This window comes from Protopterus annectens, chromosome 1.part1 (genome assembly GCF_019279795.1).
Source record: "Protopterus annectens isolate FY-2018-M chromosome 1.part1, PAN1.0, whole genome shotgun sequence".
Classification (NCBI taxonomy): domain Eukaryota; kingdom Metazoa; phylum Chordata; order Ceratodontiformes; family Protopteridae; genus Protopterus; species Protopterus annectens.
In genome coordinates this window covers 1631416713-1631436948 of record NC_056726.1, presented here as the reverse complement: position 1 = coordinate 1631436948, position 20236 = coordinate 1631416713, and the positions used below count along the sequence as shown (strand labels likewise).

Here is a 20236-nt window from a genome sequence, read left to right as displayed (position 1 = left end):
AGTGCAGCTTTTACCTGCGTGATTACAGGGACTCTGCATTGTTCCTGTATAGATATGGGCCCTTTAGGGGGTGAGGGGTAAAGTTAGCACTGAACCTATCTGCCAGGATGTTGGCAATATCAGTTGGTTCTGTAATTTTCATACCTTTGTGCTGCAACTCAGAGCAGATCTGGGTGTTGCCATCGAAATTCTTGACATAGCTATAGGATGCTTTGTGGTTGTCCTTAGAATTAGTGGCAATTTTGTTTTCGTAACTAGCTTTGGAGGATCTTATAAGGGACCTCAGCTTCTTACTGAGGCTGACCAGGGAGCTCCTCCACTCATGGGATTTTACTCTCTTTTACAACAGTTTCTTCCTTCTGTTGTACAGTTTTTTTATGGCAGGGGGCCACCTGACTGGCTTCCTTTTTTTGGAGGATAGCATCTTGGTTCTGTTTGGGATAGCACGATCCATGCACTTGTGTAAGTGCTTATAGAGTGCATTTGTGTATGATTCAGCAGTTGTAACTGTATTGTCCATCTGCATGGGTGTCATGAAGTTCACCACTTCTGTCTTAAGCATGAAGTTGGCTTTGGAGAAATGTTTTACTGTGGTTTCCTTAATGGGGGGTGGGGGCGGGATGTGGATATCAAGGGTGATTAGCTTATGGTTGGATCGGACCAACGAGGAGTTGACTTCAGGTGTGGAACACCAGTCACTCATGTTGGTAATGACTAGCTCTAGGATATTGTTGCCCCTGGTGGGGGTGTGGATAATTTGATCCAGGGCATTGAAGTTTATGAATTCCAAAAAGCATTGAGCTAAGGAGTTGGTACACGAGTAGTTTTTCCAGTTAATGGTGGGGTAGTTGAAGTCGCCCATTATTAGGGTGTTTGGTTTAACCCTAATATTTTCCAGTACATCAACAAAAGAGGAGTGGGAATCCTGGGGCATGGTGGGGGATCTGTAGCAAGCTACAATTTGGATTGCAGTTTTGCCCAGAGTTAGTTGCACTTGGATAACCTCGGATGCATTATGCTGAGCAACTAGCCTGGAGGTGTGGATATCCTTAATGGAATATGGACTCACCTCCGCCTTTGGTGTTTCAGTCCAGGTTACAGGTGTGGTATGAGTTATTGCCTGGTAGTGCAGGGGTGCTCTCTGGAGCTTTGAACCAGGTCTCAGTCACTGCACAGATACTCCATTTTAAGGAGTGTCTCGAGTGCATTTTGAGATTTAGACTTCTAGCATTGAGTAGCATTACCCTCAGTTTTTGCTTGCCTGTTCCTGTTACGGTGGTGAATTTGTTATTTGAACCTTGCCTAAAAAAGGCACTACAGGGGCAGCAAGAGCCTTAGCCAGTATCCGGAATCCCAGGGCCGACAGGTGCAGGCCATCTGTGGCAAAGCATCATGGTCTGTCGACCATGTCATCCCAAGCAGACAGATACTGGATCCCCTTAGAATGACACCAGAAGCTTAGCCAATTGTTGAAGTCATTGTCCTTGTACTGCGGTATCATTCGGGGCGATGGCAGAAAGCTACTCAGGGGTAAGGTCACACCTACCTGGGCTACAAGATCGGAGAGCTCTTCCATATCTCTTTTCATGTAGTCCAGGGAGGTACGTCTCAGGTCATTCATACCAACATGGACAATGACAGAGTCATATTTGTACTTGTTGTGGAGTGACCTGAGTGCATGGGTTATGTGGCGGATCCGGGCACCCGACAGGCAGCTGACAGTAACCTTCTCCTTGTTCAGCCTGGTGAGTGGGACATCAGTGTGCCTGACTATAGAGTCACCTATGACTAGTGTGTTGGGTACGTTGTTTTGCCTTATTGGCTGTGGTTGAATGGCACACTGAGTCTTTGGGCTATGTGTCATTTTGGGTTATGCTGGGGGATGGAGGTTGCTTGCGTTTCTGCTTTGGAGGTCTCTGTTTCTTAGACAGATTATTATTGAGAGCCTCTGCTAATGTTTTTGTGTTACTATGTGTGGATTTTGGTGATGTAGATTTAGTAAGACTATGTGATGAGTGTGGTGTGGTACAAATGTTTACCTTCTCCTCATGACTGTCAAATTCAGTCTTGGTTGGAGAGAGCTTTACCTACAGCTTCACAGTTTGCAGTGTTTGGTGGTAGGAGGAGAGGGTTGTCTGTGTACATGAGGCAATTTCTACATTGCCTCAAGATGCCCAGATTCATCATATAGACAATAGAGAACACTGGGAGCTGACACTTGGACATGCCTGAATAAAAAAATATTTTCCTCTAGATAAGTGAGGAAAGTGAGTACAAGAGCTGTTTTTCTCTAAGCAAGTGAGAAATGCAAGTACAAAAACTGTTTTCCTCTAGGTAATGAGGAAGATTGAGTGCTATAGTAATTAGTAGCTTATTTAGTGCTTACAAGTTCTGAACAAGTGCTGAGCATGAATAAGCAAATTTAAGTGCTAAAACTAAGAATCTGTATCTGCACTAGACGAGTTACAGGACAGAAACAAGTCCAAATGCAGGCTTTCAAATCAGAAAGTTGAGAGAGATGGAAGAGATTGCCCAAACGGCCAATAACTACAATTTCTGGGCCAGAACCACAGAACCACTCCTTATGTGATAGACAATGTATGTAGATAAATCAAATTGCTAATCCACGGCTACTGGTTTCAAAAAACAAGAGTTATACTTTTGTTAAATCTTTTATTAAAAGACCATTTTCACTTATAAAATCTGCATAAACTGCCCCAGCAGCTTATAAAGTATAGAAATAGTTCTATGAAGGCGTGTGTACCATACTCGACAAATTAGTAAGTTGTAAAAAACGCTTCTATAGAGGCGCATGCACAGTCTCCAAAGCGTTCTTTGACATGCAGTTAAATCGCTCCTGGAAACACAGTAAAATCAGTGGCGGTTAATTGCCATATTAAAAGCTTTTAAGAGAAATATGCTCTTGTGTGATAGATACAGTTGGATAAAGTAATTGTTGCACTAATGGCTTGCGATACTGCCAAAATCCACAGTTTGTTTGTTTCCAATATTCTGGTGCAACTGAATGCATCAGACAATATAACAGTTGCCAAAGCTCACTTCCACGTGGCAAACACAATGTGAACTAGCAGCATTGGAATTCACTTTCTGCTGATTGAGGAGCTTAGAGAACGGACAGTGAGTTTTGGCAACTGTTTCGCAGTGACTGGAGTACCTGTAGCGTTTATTTTGTTTGATTTACTAACGCTGAAGGTGCACAGTGAATTTCTGCTATTATTCAAGAAACGCCGCTACGTGAAAGTGCTTTTTGAATTTATCATTTTGTGTTTGGCATGTGGAGTAGCAATTTGATTTATATACATTTTGTGCCTTTTGCATTTTGCTACTTTGATGGTGAGTTTTGCATTTTTAGTTATTTTATGTGGTAGACAGGTTACCTAGTGCTTACCACGCCCACTGATAAGCTAGATGGCTTCCCTCCAACACAGAAAGGCTTGGGGGGCTCAGAAGCTTACATACAGTCCTGGATACAGAAAATCTGTATCTGGAACATTAGTTACAGAAAAGATAGGAAACAGGCTTACAGTTTGTTTTTTTTTTTTACAGAAAAGTAGCAAAAACAATAGTAAAAACAATTCACATGCAGTACAAGCTAGCACACGAGTATGTAGCAATATTAGACCAAACAGTTTAAAAATGCAATTAAATTAAAAAGGACTAAAAGCAAGTGCAGAAAGAGTTTATTAGGTAGAATGCGGTAAAGCGATGGGACTGGGGGAGTGTCCCAGATCAAATTAGAGTGGGTGGGCAACTGCAAAAGCCACCAAATTTAAACTACAAGCCAAAAATAGGGAGGGTGGGTGGAACAAAACAGTTTCAACAGAGATCTAAGCAACAATTAACAAACTCTATAACCAAAACAAATATATACTCAGCTCTGTATATTGCAGATAGTCTGGAACGCAGTCTCTCAGAACACAGGTTCCAGCAATTAAATGCAGGACGTTACTAACAGGTCAAACTTTATGCAAGTGTTCCTTGAGTTAGACAACACACAAGCTGTAAAAAACAGTTATACCAACTGAAGACATGGCAGAAAATAGGGGGGTGGGGTGGGGAAAACAGTTTCAACAGAGATCTAAGATGCAACTAAAAGTACAAACTATAAAACCAAACAAATATACTCAGCTCTGTATATTTGCAGATAGATTGGAAGACAAGTCTCTCAGAACACAGGTTCTAACAATTAAATGCAGGCTGTTACTAAAAGGTCAAATTTTATGCAAGTGATCCTTGAGTGAGATAAACAAGCTATAAAAAACAGTTATACCAACTGAAGGCAGAAAATAGCGGGGAGGGTGGGGAAAAGAGTTTCAACAGATATCTAAGCAACAACTAACAGTACAAACTCTAAACCCAAAAAATATACTCAGCTCTGTATATTTGCAGATCAGTCTCTCAGAACAGGGAGACATTTCAACAGAGATCTAAGCAACAATTAAACTCTATAACCAAAAAAATATACTCAGCTCTGTATATTTGCAGATAGATTGGAAGGCAGTCTCTCAGCACACAGGTTCCAGCAATTCAATGCAGGTTGTTACAAACAGGTCAAATTTTATGCAACTGTTCCTTGAGTTAGATAACATGCAAGCTGTAAAAAACAGTTATACCAACTGAAAACACAGTAGAAAATAGGGGGGCAGTTTCAGCAGAGATCTAAGCAACAACTAACAGTACAAACTCTAAAACCAAAAATATACTCAGCTCTGTATATTTGCAGATCAGTCTCTCAGAACAGGGAGACAACAGTTTCAACAGAGATCTAAGCAACAATTAAACTTTATAACCAAAAATATATACTCAGCTCTATATATTTGCAGATAGTCTGCTTATAACAGAGGTGTTACAATTTGAGTACAAGGATGAAAGACAAAGATAAACTGCCACGGATATGCTACCTGCCACATACAATGATGATACATGCAGTATACTCTCCTGTGGAGAAGAATACATAATATACACACATATTATGGCATTATAACCTTTTTGGAATCCGGAATACATATATTTGGTATTCCTCTAGCTTTGTACTAATTTCAAGGCTTCTGATCAGGGTGGGCAAACACTAAAATTAATTCAGATATGAAGGATATTCTGCTTAGCAGTTCCAGCATATTTAGTAACATCTACATCAAATTTTGCTAAAATGCAATACTTTATACAAATGAACAGATAACTGATAGTTAAACATCATTCTTGCTTGGTGTTTAATTGTTAAATAGTAGCAAAATATATTACACTAAGCACTTTTTTAATATATATATTTTTAATTTATATAAAGTCAGTCTAGATATGTTCTCATGACAAACTAAAAATAAAAAAAAAACTAAAAATGAAAAAAAACACACTACAATAAAAAAGGATGGACAACTCTCCAAAAGACCTCAGGAACTCCAGATGAAATCACCAGTCGCAAAAGTAAAACTGAAAAATAATTTAAGCTCCACACAAGCTTTTCGTCAGTTTAGTATACACCAACTTCTTCAGAAACAAAACGGAAACGTCACAAAATGACATCCCCTTTTATGTACCCCTCACCTACCAAAGGGAATCGCATGAGATTATAACAAGTGAAAAAAATGTGCTAGAAACCCTCAGCTGCTCTAATTGCACCTGAACCAAGCAAAACTTTTAAATTGAACAAATCAGTTTACTTGGATACAGCGCAAAAATCCCAATACGTTATAAAAGTAGCTGAAAAACAGTGTGATCCAGAAGTATCCCTATAAAATTGTTACTTTCTACAAAATACTATGGACTACATACAATGCAAAGAAAATATATAAAAATATATATAATAAAAATATTAAAGATAGTCTTGCAAGGTAATGGAAATCATCACTTCCTGAACTAAAATAAACCACAAACACAATACAAAAATTAGATATATAAAATACTATACAGTTCTTAACAAAACTGATAGACAGGGAAACTCATTAAAATAGTTGAAAATTCCAACACCTGTATCTAAACTGGACTCAAAACTATCACTTTGAAAAAACCACAATACTTTGTCATTCATAACCCCACACTGAGGATATTTATATTCAAATTAACAAACCATATTAATAAATGACTCAATAGATTACTTTACTATACCTACCTATCCTAATGGTATTTGATATTTGGACTTACAATAAGAAACGCTAAAAGACAAAGACATCATCTGTTTAAACTTTTAAGTTTCAACATACACGCTATAGATAACCTGCCATTGATGCCCGGGTAATGACAGACATCCAATCTCAATTGCCAAATCAGTTCCCTGCCCTCAAGGATAAGGGAATCTGGTCCTCCCCTACCATCCGACTGGACTTGGTCAATGGCCACAAATGAAAATATATGTAAAGGATTTTCTATAACATGCTTGGCTAAAGCGTTCTCCAACTTGCCCTTCCTAATGGCGTACAAATGTTCATAAATACGCTCTTGAAGTTTTCTGTCCATTTTACCGACATAGAAAACCGGGCAGTGGGAACACTTAGCCAAGTACACAACTCGCGAACTGGAACAATTAAATCTACCCTGTACTCTATATCTAGAGTCCTTGATGACAAAGGTCGACCCCACATAAATATATTTGCAGTAATGGCACATATTACATTTAAACATGCCAGTTCTAGCACCTGGGAACTCAGATTTTCTCTCTAATATATTTTTAAGGTTTTGACCCCGTCTAAAAGTTATCCTAGGAAATTCCACTTTACTCTCCCGGATTAAGCCATCCTGCATAATCAAACTCCAGTTTTTCTGGATGATAGAAATAATTTCTTTAACATCCATGTTATAAGTTAAGATAAAACTACAAGGGTATAGTTCTTTTTCAGCTGAGCAAAAACTGTGATTGTCCCCAGGTGTACTAGAATAATTTAAGATAGGGACATAGAAACCTGACTCTCTCTTATTGCAAACTTCTGATCTTCTGGATATCCTCTTTTAAGAAAAAGATGTTCCATGAATTTACATTCTTCTAAAAAGTCACTATCCCTAGTCACCATCCTTGCAGCTCTCACCAGTTAACCCTTGAGAACAGATTTTTTTCTGAGAAAAAGGATGACAACTGTTGAACTGCAAGTAACTGTTGGAATAGGATTCCTTTCGATGTATTCTAGCAATGAAACAGTTATAGATTTTATCTTTCGACAAATCTACATCTAAATAGGAAATCCTGTCCCTCTCGAAACTAGAAGTGAATTTTAGGAACTCGGTAGAAGAGTTAAAGAAATCCAAAAGTAGATCAGCTGTCTCCCCTCAGGATGCTAAAAATATCACCCAGGAAACGTGTACACAATACCACCTTGTCATGGAAGATGGGGTTGGGGAAGATGGAGATAGCAATGAATGCAAACAGTCTAAAGTGGTACCGAAGGGGCTCAGGTCTTGGCAATACCCTACGGGGTTGGTGGAAGGTTCGGCTTTCCATACAGAGTTAATTCAACTATTCAATAAACACGGATTCGAACTGTTGAATTTGATAAGCAGCCATTATCAACTGGCTGCTGATGTTTTGACCACTGAAATTACTAAATTGGATGAGGAAATAAGGAATGACGTAAACTTTCACAGTTATCGGTTCGACTATGAACGGTCGTTTAGTAGTATCGACCACTTCATCAGTAAAATTACAGCTAATAAAATAAAGAAACTACATAGGGATGTGAAGGCATACAAGGAAGGTACTGCTTATTAAGCCCCCATCATCCCTAAGGTAATTTCTTGGTCTCCATTATACGTCATTCTGGCAGACTAGGTTCTACTGATTTAGGAAGGGGATCGAGACCTAGCAGCTCCGCAAATTCATACGTGGAACCTGTAGATTCAAGTGAGCCGGTCCGACGTAGTGACCGTCTGGCTACTCAACATCGACCCAACACTTCTGTCCACGTGGTGGAGAATTCAAAATTTCAGAACCCGGCCTTGCCTCATCCTACTCACCAGGGTCGGAAGCCCAGGAACAGGTCAAGAAACAGGAGGAACTAGACATGCCTCACGTTGTAGATGATCTAGTTTCAACAAACTCGTGTAACATTATTATGAATTCTGACCTGAACTGTAAAATATATAACTTTTCTGATTTCATCTTTACTAGAGAGCTAGCCAAGGGTCTTACTTTTGTGCCTACTAAACGGGCAGACTTGGCTAAAACCATTCTAGAATTAAAGATGTTTGTCAGAAAGTTAAATCTGCAATTTTTGTTGGGTAATTTTACTAGGGAAAAGAGCATTTCTCTGTCCCTAGTACTTATAATCCACCCTTATGTCCTGTGTTGGAATTATTCGAACAGATTAGTGAACTGGATATATGTCATTTGTTGGGTCATCCTTCATTGAAACAGGGATTCAGGTTCAACACTAGCAGGGAAGAGAGGGCTTTATTGGATTTATTGTATAATGCACCGGTAAGGGTAATGCAACCCGATAAATCAGGTGGACAGGTGGTGATGAACGAAGGGGATTATATGTTATTTTGGTTTCGGAGACTTATATGGAAGTTTCTAGAAATGAGCTGAACATAGGTCTTTCCAGAATATCCTCCTATTATAATGATATGTTCATCAACAACACAATAGACTTGAATTTATATAATTATATTTCTCCATCAGCCCCGAAGGTCCCAATAATTTTTGGATCCCCTAAAATCCATAAGAACCTTGAAGACCCTCCCATGCGTCCCCTGGTTAGTGCCAGAGGTAGTATTACTTACGCAAGTATGAAAGTAGTGGATTCTATTTTGAAAAAATATGTGGAGAGTGAGTCACAGATATCTAAGGATTCTTGGTCCTTTTTGGCTAGGGTAAACCAAATTCTTTACAGTGTTGATGGTCATTTTTTGACCATAGATGTATAGATGTAAAGGATTTGTATTCCTCTATCCCTCATTCAGTGGCACTAGATTGGATCCTAGCTATGTGTTCTAAGGGAGCTCCTAATGAGGAGATCCAATTGGTCAGTGAATTATTAGATGTCATCTTGTCTTGCAATTGTGTAACTTTCAACAAGTATTATCTTCAGAAGATAGGGGTACCCATGGGTTCATCTTGTGGGGCCAGTGTGGCAAACTTGGTAATGGCTTTTTGGGAAAGAGAGTATGTATTTACCAACCCCATCTTACATGACAAGGTGGTATTGTATACACGTTTCCTAGATGATATTTTATCATCCTGAGAGGAGACAGTGAGACAGCTGATCTACTTTTGGATTTCTTTAACTCTTCTACCGAGTTCCTAAAATTCACTTCTAGTTACGAGAGGGACAGGATTTCCTATTTAGATGTAGATTTGTCGAAAGATAAAATCTATAACTGTTTCATTGCTAGAACAGATAAAAAGGAAGCCTTTTCCAACAGTTACGTGCAGTTCAACAGTTGTCATCCTTTTTCTCAGAAAAAAAATCTATTATAAAGGGTCAACTGGTGAGAGCTGCAAGGGTGGTGACTAGGGATAGTAACTTTTTAGAAAAATGTAAATTCATGGAAAGTCTTTTTCTTAAAAGAGGATATCCAGAAGATCTCATTTCTGATTTTATTTCAGAAGTTTGCAATAAGAGAGTCAAGGTTTCTCTGTCCCCATCTTAAATTCTTCTAGTACACATGGGGAAAATCACAGTTTTTGCTCAGCTGAAAAAGAACTATACCCTTGTAGTTTTATCTTAGAAATAATTTCTTTAATATTCATGTTATAAGTTATCATCCAGAAAAACTGGAGTTTGATTATGCAGGATGGCTTAATCCGGGAGAGTAGAATGGAATTTCCTAGGATAACTTTTAGAAGGGGTCAAAACCTTAAAAATATCTTAGAGAGAAAATCTAAGTTCCCAGGTGCTAGAACTGGCATGTTTAAATGTAATATGTGCCGTTACTGCAAGTATATTTATGTGGGGTCGACCTTTGTCATTAAGGACTCTAGATATAGAGCACAGGGTAGATTTAATTGTTCCAGTTCGCGAGTTGTTTACTTGGCTAAGTGTTCGTTTTCTATGTCGGTAAAACGGACAGAAAACTTCAAGAGCGTATTTATGAACATTTGTACGCTATTAGGAAGGGCAAGTTGGAGAACGCTTTAGCCAAGCATGTTATAGAAAATCCTTTACATACATTTTCATTTGTGGCCATTGACCAAGTCCAGTCGGATGGTAGGGGAGGACCAGATTCCCTTATCCTTGAGGGCAGGGAACTGATTTGGCAATTGAGATTGGATGCCTATCATTACCCGGGCATCAATGGCAGGTTATCTATAGCATGTATGTTGAAACTTAAAAGTTTAAACAGATGATGTCTTTGTCTTTTAGGGTTTCTTATTGTAAGTCCAAATATCAAATACCATTAGGATAGGTAGGTATAGTAAAGTAATCTATTGAGTTATTTATTAATATGGTTTGTTAATTTGAATATAAATATCCTCAGTGTGGGGTTATGAATGACAAAGTATTGTGGTTTTTCAAAGTGATAGTTTTGAGTCCAGTTTAGATACAGGTGTTAGAATTTTCGACTATTTTAATGAGTTGCCCTGTCGATCAGTTTTGTTAAGAACTGTATAGTATTTTATATATCTAATTTTTGTATTGTGTTTGTGGTTTATTTTAGTTCAGGAAGTGATGATTTCCATTACCTTGCAAGACTATCTTTAATATTTTTATTACATATATTTTTTATATATTTTCTTTGTATTGTATGTAGTCCATAGTATTTTTTTAGAAAGTAATGATTTCATAGGGATACTTCTGGATCACACTGTTTGTCAGCTACTTTTATAACGTATTGGGATTTTTGCGCTGTATCCAAGTAAACTAATTTGTTCAAACTAAAAGTTTTGCTTGGTTCAGGTGCAATTAGAGCAGCTGAGGGTTTGTGGCGCATTTTCTTTCACTTGTTATAATCTCATGCGATTCCATTTGGAAGGTGAGGGGTACAAAAGGGGATGTCATTTTGTGACGTTGTTTCCGAAGAAGGTGATGTATACTAAACTGACGAAAAGCTCGTGTGGAGCTTAAATAAACTATTTTTCAGTTTTACTTTTGCGACTGGCGATTTCATCTGGAGTTCTTGAGGTCTTTTGGAGAGTTGTCCATATGTTCTAATGAAACATACTTATCAAGGTGTAAAGATAATGCTCACCTTAAAACACTGAAACCACAAAAAGTCTGAGGGACAAGTCTTAATATATCATCCTCAAGAGAAAGGATGCTTTTTGTACACAAACACCTGGTCAATTGTAAACCTCATGGGAGGATTCATTAGACGCTGAGCTGGAAAGCCCTCCCTGGGCTGTTTGGAATATTCACATAAGGGACTCAACTGGAATTGGTGTGCTTATTTCTCTACATTTTCCTTTTCCACCACTCAGCACCATTGGACCCGCCCTCCATTTATGGTCTCAGAAGGCCTTTAAATAACAGAACTGTAACTGGGAGAACATCAGAACAAGGATGCTTGTCCATCGGCTCACTTAACTACAAAACAATATTAATAATAGTAAGAAGAAGCACTTCTACAAGGCATCTTATTCCTCCTGCTGAGAGGGGATTAGGAGCAGTCACAAAGATCTAACAGCCAAGGTGATATCATCTGGGCTCAAACGTGTTAATCCTTTACATTTCTCTTCTTACCCTTTAGGTCACATGTTGGATACTAGACCCAGCCGAAGCTTTGTGAATTACTTGTGTTTATTTTCTGAGCAGAATTCAAAGGGTCTTTCCTCTGGTAGACAGCAAATGCTAAAGATGTGATGAAAAAAAAAAAGAGGTAACTGGGAAAGTGTCTTTGTCAATGTAATGAGTTGGCAGACTTTAAAAATCCCCTACAGAGTACTTTTGTCAAAAATGTTGGAGGAGCAAATGATTCTATTTAGCTGGGATAAACACAAATCGTCTAATCTTAATAAGGCCTGACAAAGTTTAATACTATTGGCTTGCAAAACAAACTCTAAACCAGCTGTAACTGAAGTACTAAAAATACATATGTATGAATATATACATACATATACACAGAGGCACATATATACTTTAGGTACTGAATATTTAATGGAGATAACTGGAGGCAAGATCTTTAGAAAAGGGAAAAGCACAAACTACATACAAATAAATGGAATTTGTGGGTACTATACATGAAACAATATTCAGGAAAAGGGGTGACTTATGGGAAGGCAGAAATTGAGCAATTTATATAAAGTTGGAGTAAATGAAAACTGTTGAAAAGAAAACATATGCAGCTGCATGAAAATGACAATGGAAATGTTACCATGGTTTTCTTTCAATGTATGTGTACCTATGAAATTTTCTAAGATATTACGACTTAATAAAAATGTTTAAGAAAAGGCTTAGGCTGCAGAATCATGAGAGAGATAAATGACTACCTACAGCAGTGATGGTGAACCTATGACACACATCTCAAAGGGGACACACCACAACATTTTGGTTGACATGTCAGCATTCCCCAACACCTGAGTTACCAAAGAAACTGCTCTTGCATTTGTTGTTGGTGTGAAGTGCATTGAATTATTCTGTGCCAGGAGTCAGTTCAACAACACTGCTGCAGATGTCAGGAAGTTATTAATGTCAAAGACTATTTCGGTACACTGTCTTGATAGTGCCTGCAAAGGGCAGTGCTGACATTGTTTTCTCTTCGTGGTTATACTTAAGGCTGGGTGAGGTAGCCGATAGGTGGAGGGGTAAAGGCCTCCTGGCAGGGAGGGAAAAATGCCAAGTGAAATACCCCTGTGAAGGCAGTGATGCAGGCACCCGTGGAGGAACCGCAGTGTTACAGATCTTTTGTCTCAAAAAGTGCAGCTCTTTGCTAGGGAGGCCCCTTTAGCGCCAGGAGCGTGTGGTGATGTCCAGTTGGGTCAGGCCTAGGCTGCCAGGGGGAAGTCCACCTTACTGGAATGTGTGACCGAAGTCCTGAGGAGGAAACAGTAAAAAAACATTGGAAACAAAGCTGCAACCCCCAGATGCCAAGATAGCCTTGTGGGTTAGTGGTTCCTCTCAGCAGGCCAGTGGTCACAGTTGCCGGTGCTACAGAAATCTCAGCAAAAATCTCAGCGAAACCTCCACTGCTGGTGTTTGGGTGGGCAGGCCAGTGGTACAGGCAAAATTAGGCTAAATCAACACATAGACGAAGACAATGCAGATGAGACAAAGAAGAAGCAGATCAAATCTCTCAAGTAGTCCTTTAGTTTATTAGAACCACCAAAGCACAGTTCCAGACATGCATATTTCTTACATGTGTGGCGACGTGCGTTAATTGGCGTTCCTTCGTTGAAGGTTGTGCGTTAGGCCCAGCAAGCCAGCATGTAAAACTCTACTGCCAATCATTAGCGGACCGGAGTTCCGTTGTGGCGACCCCTAACCGTAAAAAGCCAAAAGACACACACACACACAGCATAGTAGGAATTGATTCCTACTATGCTGTATGCAGTAAATATGCATGTCTGGAACTGCGCTTTGGTGTTCGTACGGCACAGTGGTGCAGTGGTTAGTGTTGCCACCTCACAGCAAGAGGTTCTCCAGTTCGATCCTCGGCTGGGGTGCCTTCTGTGTGGAGTCTGCATGTCCTCCCTATGGTCGCGTGGGTTTTCTCCAGGTGCTCCGGTTTCCTCCCACATCCCAAAGACATGCTGTTGGAAGGCTGGGCGCCAGACTGGCAACTCGACACCATAAAACTCCACTGCCAATCATGAGTGGACAGGTGATCCGCTGTGACGACCCCTAACCGGGAAAAGCCGAAAGGAGAAGAAGACAATATGAGAAAGAAATTGTTGTCCAAGGGTTGGAAGGAATGGTCTAAAAACTGGAAACACTCCCTCCTCAACTTAAGCAAGCAAATAAGATTCCTAGTGAAGTCTTCCAAAGCTAACTACAAATCCAAATTAGCTTCCCTAAGGATAACCACATGGCATTCTTTAGTTACATCGGTAACCTCAAAGGTAAGGCCCACATTTGCACTGACCTTGTAGTTAATGGTACTATATATACAGAACCTGTAGATGTAGCAACCTGCTGGCTGACAGGTTCATTGATAATTTTACTCCCCTGCCCCACCACATATACCCCAAAGCATCCCTAACACTTGTCCCCCACCTAGCATCTCCAAGGAGCAGGTCTTAAATGCCCTCTCCAAGGTCAAAAACACAGCCTCTATGGGACCAGACAACATCCCAGGCTGTGTTCTACATGGATGAAAATAGGAATTAGCATTACCATTGGGCACGATTTTCAATCACAGCCTAAGCACTGGCTTCATCCTAGCAAAATGAAAAACAGCTACCAGCATCCCTTTGCACAAAGGGGTTGGATCCACGGACCCCAGGAACTATAGACCCATTAGCCTGACCAGCCTCATCTGCAAGGCCATGGAACGAATCATCGTGGATGTTATTAACAAAAATATAGGAAATCTCCAAACGCTTGAACCTCCCCAGTTTGGCTTTGTCAAGGGGAGATCATGCCTGTTAAACATGGTGGACTTCTTTGAGACAGTCACCAAAGCCCTAGACAAGGGCAGATCTGTGCATATTGCCTACCTAGACTTATCCAAGGCCTTTGACACAATCCCCCATTCCGGCACCACTGATAAACTCACCCAGCTGGGTATCAACGAATATACTGTCAGCTGGGTTCCAAACTGGCTCACTGATAGAATTCATATGGTCAAGGGGACTCCACCTCCTCCAGCAGACCCATAACTAGTGGTGCTCCACAGGGATCGGTTTGGGATTCCTACTCTTCAGAATCTACTTCTCTGAAGTACAGGCTAACTAAAAGACTGTGGCTGACAAAGTTTATGGATTACTGTAAACTGGCAGCGATCACTGAAACCTCTAGCGATGTCAACATCCTGCAAGAAGGTTTTACACAGAGTAATGACTGGTGCCAAAGTCAAGATCTTAAACAATGCAAAAAATGCATTATCATCCCCTTTGGCAAGAGTGATGTTCCTGCAAACCACCACATAAATAACAATACCCTAAACACGCAATCGGTGGTGAGAGATCTGGGCATGCAGGTCGACAGCAACCTTAACTTCGATCATAAGAAAGGCATTTTATATTGCTCATCTCATAAGGAAAGGGATTGCCTCCAAAAAAAAAAAAAAAAAAAAAACTTATAATCCCCCTGTACTCTTCCCTCATCAGGCCAATAACAGAGTACAACGCCCCCTTTGGTATGCCTTTCCAAATACCTGCAGCAACTGGAGAGCCCACAAAGGTTCCTTACAAAGAAAATTCAGGGTCTTCAAGATCTGTCTTATGCAGGCAGTCTGAAATCATTGTCATTTTACTCTGTGTCATACTGACTGCTCAGAGGCGACCTGTGTCTTGCATATATTGCAATCTCTGACCCAGATTTAATGGAAGTGCACATTCACAAGTCAAATGACACATGGATCACTCGCTCAAATGACCTTAACCTGGTGTGTGACATCAACAGAAATTGCTGGAGAGACAGATTTGTCTCACAGAGATTGCCCCACCTTTGGAACAAGCGTCCTATTCATGTCAAACAAAGCACCTTGTTGGCCCTATTTAAGCATAATTTGGACAACTGGATGAATAACAGTAAATTTACCCTGGGAGTTCCACCAGTGTCTCTCTTGGACAGGGGCAATAGGTGCTGATTTTAGTGTCTGCTTGACCCAGACAGCCTTGGGAACACGGATTGAACTTGGCTAGGCTTGTTAGAGCCATGGGACCTTTAGCCTAGTAACCTCCTACGATCCTACTGATTACTATAGCATGTGCATCTTTGTCTGGGATGATGTATTATCCAGGAGCAACAAGTTAGTCAATTTCTTTCAGTTTCCATCACAGTCAAGTATGGGTGCTGTAAACAAGTGGCTATCCTTAATAGTCTGGGCAGAATGTCTGTGAAAGAAACTGATCACGGACACAGTGTGCTGCTAGCACAATTGCCATCTTACAGAGCTTAGTTCACCAGCTGAGTTCTTAGCTGTGGTTCCTCCTGTACAAAGTCTACATATCCTTCCTGTTACTGTGCAATTTTTTTCGATGTTCCATTTTTCCTCCAACTCCCCAAAGATACGTGGCAGGTGAACTGGAATTCTCCCACTGCACGCATAGAGTGATGGGACGGACAAGGAATATCATCACTGATTTTATCTGCAGACACAAAATATCCGGGTGCAATAAACATAAATCATCTATATACAAGTAAGACAGTTAACAAGTAATTATTTATAATAATAATAATATACAGAACGCATCACAAAGCATCTTCTAGATCCTTGGGGTCGTGATTGCCCCAACTGGTCCTGCTCCAGAAGTAAGTGAAAGCAGCATAGCTAACTAGCCTCTGTTGCTATGGAAACTTGAACAAGTCTTACATGACAAGATTCAAACGGCAAATTGTATTAAACAGCAACATGTACATATCAACTTTTAAAAAGTACTAATGCTGCATAGTAACGCTCTCAGTAACACAATCGGAGCCCACAACTAGCAATCTATTATTATCATACTTGTGCTACCCCTAAGCCGTAGCTTGGAACAAGCGCCTAAATACAGCTGCTTTACTCATAGCTCCACCTACGTAACTTTCCATTACGAAATCTAACATTCACTGGCAGTACGCAACTACAGTAGCGTAGCTCATCCCTTCACGTCAGGCCTGGGTTCTTAAAAAGATACCGGCCATATCCCATGCGTTTTTAATTGGAGTGTTGACATAACGCTAAGGTACTGTAGCTAAATTGGAATAATAGTGTTCGTTTTTACCGCGAGTTCCTGCTTCCTCTTCACCAGCTCTGCCAATTCCCTCCGAGTATCCGGGATCTGCGGCGGTGTAGTTTTGTTGTGCATCGCCATATTGAACGTCAACAGAACCCAGTGTTTCAGAATTTTACACGGTAACAGTTAGGCAGCCACACCACTAGGGGGGGTTTACACGTCTTGTATGACAGCCTTCTGCCACTGCGGAGGTATCCTTATTGGTCACACTGTAACAAAGCAATTCGATAGGACCACGCTGTTGACTATCTGTTTTAGGAACGGGTTTAAAATGGAACGTGCAGTTGTTTTGTTGTATTTGCCATCTTAATTGTTTGTTTTCTGTGCTTGCTGGTGCACTTCCGTGTACATATCTAAAATTAGATTCGTGAGCAACATGATCTCATTACTTACGTATGTTTATTATCCCTTGTTAACATTTCAGCTGTGCAGATTTTTGCTCAGTAGTATTGGTCTGCCTCTCATAAAACGTGTGGTTTTCTGCAAGTCAGTGAGGATTGAGGTAACTAAATAATGACATACATTTGAGTTTCAGACTTCGTATCCTTCAGAAGACGCATGCTAACACAAATCCTTTTATTCTGGCAACTTCCTGAGTTTATAAGAGCAATATTTAAATATGTCTCTATTTTGGGGGTCTTTGTCCCCCTATTATTTTACGTTTTTTCCAGATTTCTTGTGTTAAGAGCTTGAGAGGTATAAGAAAAATTCTGCTGGGATGCCCAATAAAACAGCAGACGTAAACACAGATAATATGTAACAGGCTTGGGTTAACAATGTAACGTGCAAACTATACACAGGTCAGTTTTCAGTGATTTTTTACTGATTCTGAATCCTGTACAGGCATACCTCTCAACTTCTTAGAGCAAGAAATCTGGACAAAGCCAAATAAGACGGCGGGACAATGCCCCCCAAAATAGGGAGAGGTTTTAAACATTGTTCTTACAAGCTTAGAATGTTGCTTGATAATAGGACACCATTTTTCTCAGCATAAATTTTCTTATTGATGTGAAATCTGAAAGTCAAAAAGTATGTCACTATTTAGTGACCAATCCAAAGTGATTTACTTAGAAGGGACAGACGAAAAATATGAAGCAAAATTTTGGACAAACTAAGAAAACATACCTATTTGAGAGGTATATGTAGATATTTGATTAAACATTGTTCCCACTCCATCCTGTAAATAAATACATAGTGGTTTAAAACAACAAAGTAATTTGACAGTTGTAAAATGCTTTTACCTGTAAGTACAGCTAATGTTTTTTTTTCTCTTAATTATTAAACACATTATGTAGCTCTATATGTTAGATCTGGGGTGCCTGTCAGAACCTGTCTGTAATTCTCTTAAATTGTTCTTGAAAAGGTGTTTTACTGGAGAAAATTGGGGTATACCTCCAAAAATATGGACATCCTATCCAGTGGTAAATCATGCTTTAAAATAGGAATGTCCTCCAGCAGAGATGAGTCAAGGTAGAACTGCAGAGTTACTGATCAGTAAAAGCTCTGGGATATATATATATATATATATATATATATATATATATTTTTTTTTTTTAAATCAATTCAGTGTGCAGAATATAGACTACTAGCCTAAAAAGAAAGAAGAAAGCTAGAATGGTACAGAATGGCAATGCACAACAAAATTACACTGCTATAAATTCCAGATTCTCAAGCAGTCAATACTGGCAGAGACTGAGTAGGTAGTTGGTGGGGCACAAGTGTGTATGTATGTATGTATGTGTGTGTGTGTGTACATATATATATATATATATATATATATATACACACATACACACACACATATGTACATATATATATATATATATATATATATGCACATATATTTTGTGTGTGTATGTGTCCTCTTCCCTTACAAGTAAATTCCTTTAACTCTTTAGTAATTATTGTTTACAACTTCTCTGATTAGTAAAAATATCCCTAACCCGTACATAAAATCAAAGGGACAAAAACATTTTCACTGCTTGTATCTTACTATCCATATCTATAAACAAGTGTCTAGTTTCTCTGTTTTTGTTCTTTTGTTTAGTCTCTTCCCATATAGACAAGAAAAAACAGCCACAAGGTACCAAAATGGACCAATAACCAAATCCAAGGTACCAATAGGCCAGAAGCCAGCTGGAAGCCTTCTTTCAACTTAATGTTATAATGCTGTTCAAAATGGTCCTCACTTGAATTAAATATGTAATAACTTTTAATTGTTTTATACAGGTTTTTATAGGTTTTAAAGTGCTTACTACATTGGTTTCAATTTTAACGTTTATTTACTCATCAATATTTATGAGCATTCATGAGTCATTTTATTAAATCATTTTATTGAATGTTTTTATTGGTCAATCTGTTCACTAGCAAGATATTTAACCTGTCAATTTACCTTAGAACCACATCTGATGAAGTGTTTGAAATAAAAACGCTGTATTTTAAGAGTCTGCATTTATGTGTTTACTTTGTGTTTTGTGCACATATTAAATTGGTTTTAAAAGGCTTCCAGATGGCTTCTGGTCTGTTGGTACCTTGGATTTGATTGTTACTCTTCCTATATAGCCTTAGCTGTCATAATGGAATTTTTTCTAATCCACACACCTAAATACTTCATAATTCATGTTTTAATAAATGTATGGTGAAAATAGCAATGTTACATGATATGCATGTGGATAGAAATGAGCACGTGAATTTGACAAAGAAAGGATTTCAGGATGGATATTCAGCATATTAGTGACAAAGTAAAAGTAGAGTAGTAATACCAATTGCCAGAGAGACTCCAAAATAGACAGAAGAGGAAATAAAGACAGAATTGGTAAGTCTATGGTAGTAAGGGGCTATTGGCAAAGGAAAAGGATTACACTGGCATGTATTTATATTCCACAAAAACGACTGTCATGGAGCTTAAGAAAATTTTGGGAGAAATAATTAGCTTTCAGCAGGGAATATTATTTATAGGTGGAGATTGGACCTTCATTTGCAATGGCAAGGGTGTATCAGGGGGACCTAAAAGGAAAATATAACAAAACAGAGTAGATTTATGAAGAAATTTATAAAAATATTTGGTATGGAATATGTGAATTCAGTAGTATGAACTCAGACAGAATGTACATATTTCCCCAAGATACAATAACTGGGTTAGACTGGATAGAAATTATATTTCACAAGAGCATGTGCATTTAATTGAAAACTTCAAGACATATCCTTTAACTATTTCAGATCATTCACTAATTAGTATAAGATAAAAACACAGGATAATGAAGTAAAATGAGACACTAGTGACTTACTCAATAAAAAGAGGATTTTAAGAAATGGGTAGTAGAAATTATTTGAGTTAATTGAGAAGTTAGAAATTTCTTCAGGATAGCTACTGAGAGGGATAAAATGAAAATGGAGTTTAAAATTAGCGTATAAATAAAAAAGAAAGACATATGGTTATGGTGAAGCTAGCATGTGCTTGCTATTTATATGCAC

At 39.0% G+C, this 20236-nt stretch overlaps 1 protein-coding gene across 3 annotated transcripts in view; it reads right to left on the bottom strand.

Moving 5' to 3' along the window:
* The window catches only part of MEAF6 (MYST/Esa1 associated factor 6), a 919140-nt gene extending 902231 nt beyond the window's left edge, over positions 1-16909 (bottom strand). For 2 of the 3 annotated variants that reach the window (XM_044083674.1, XM_044083682.1), the window contains exon 1: positions 16751-16908. In XM_044083674.1, coding sequence (XP_043939609.1) covers positions 16751-16840 — 90 coding nt within the window. In that variant the 5' untranslated portion in view covers positions 16841-16908. Of the gene's footprint in view, positions 1-16750 lie in introns of all 3 variants that reach the window. The other variant, XM_044083666.1, reaches the window with a different exon arrangement.
* Between the last annotated feature and the right edge of the window lie 3327 nt (positions 16910-20236).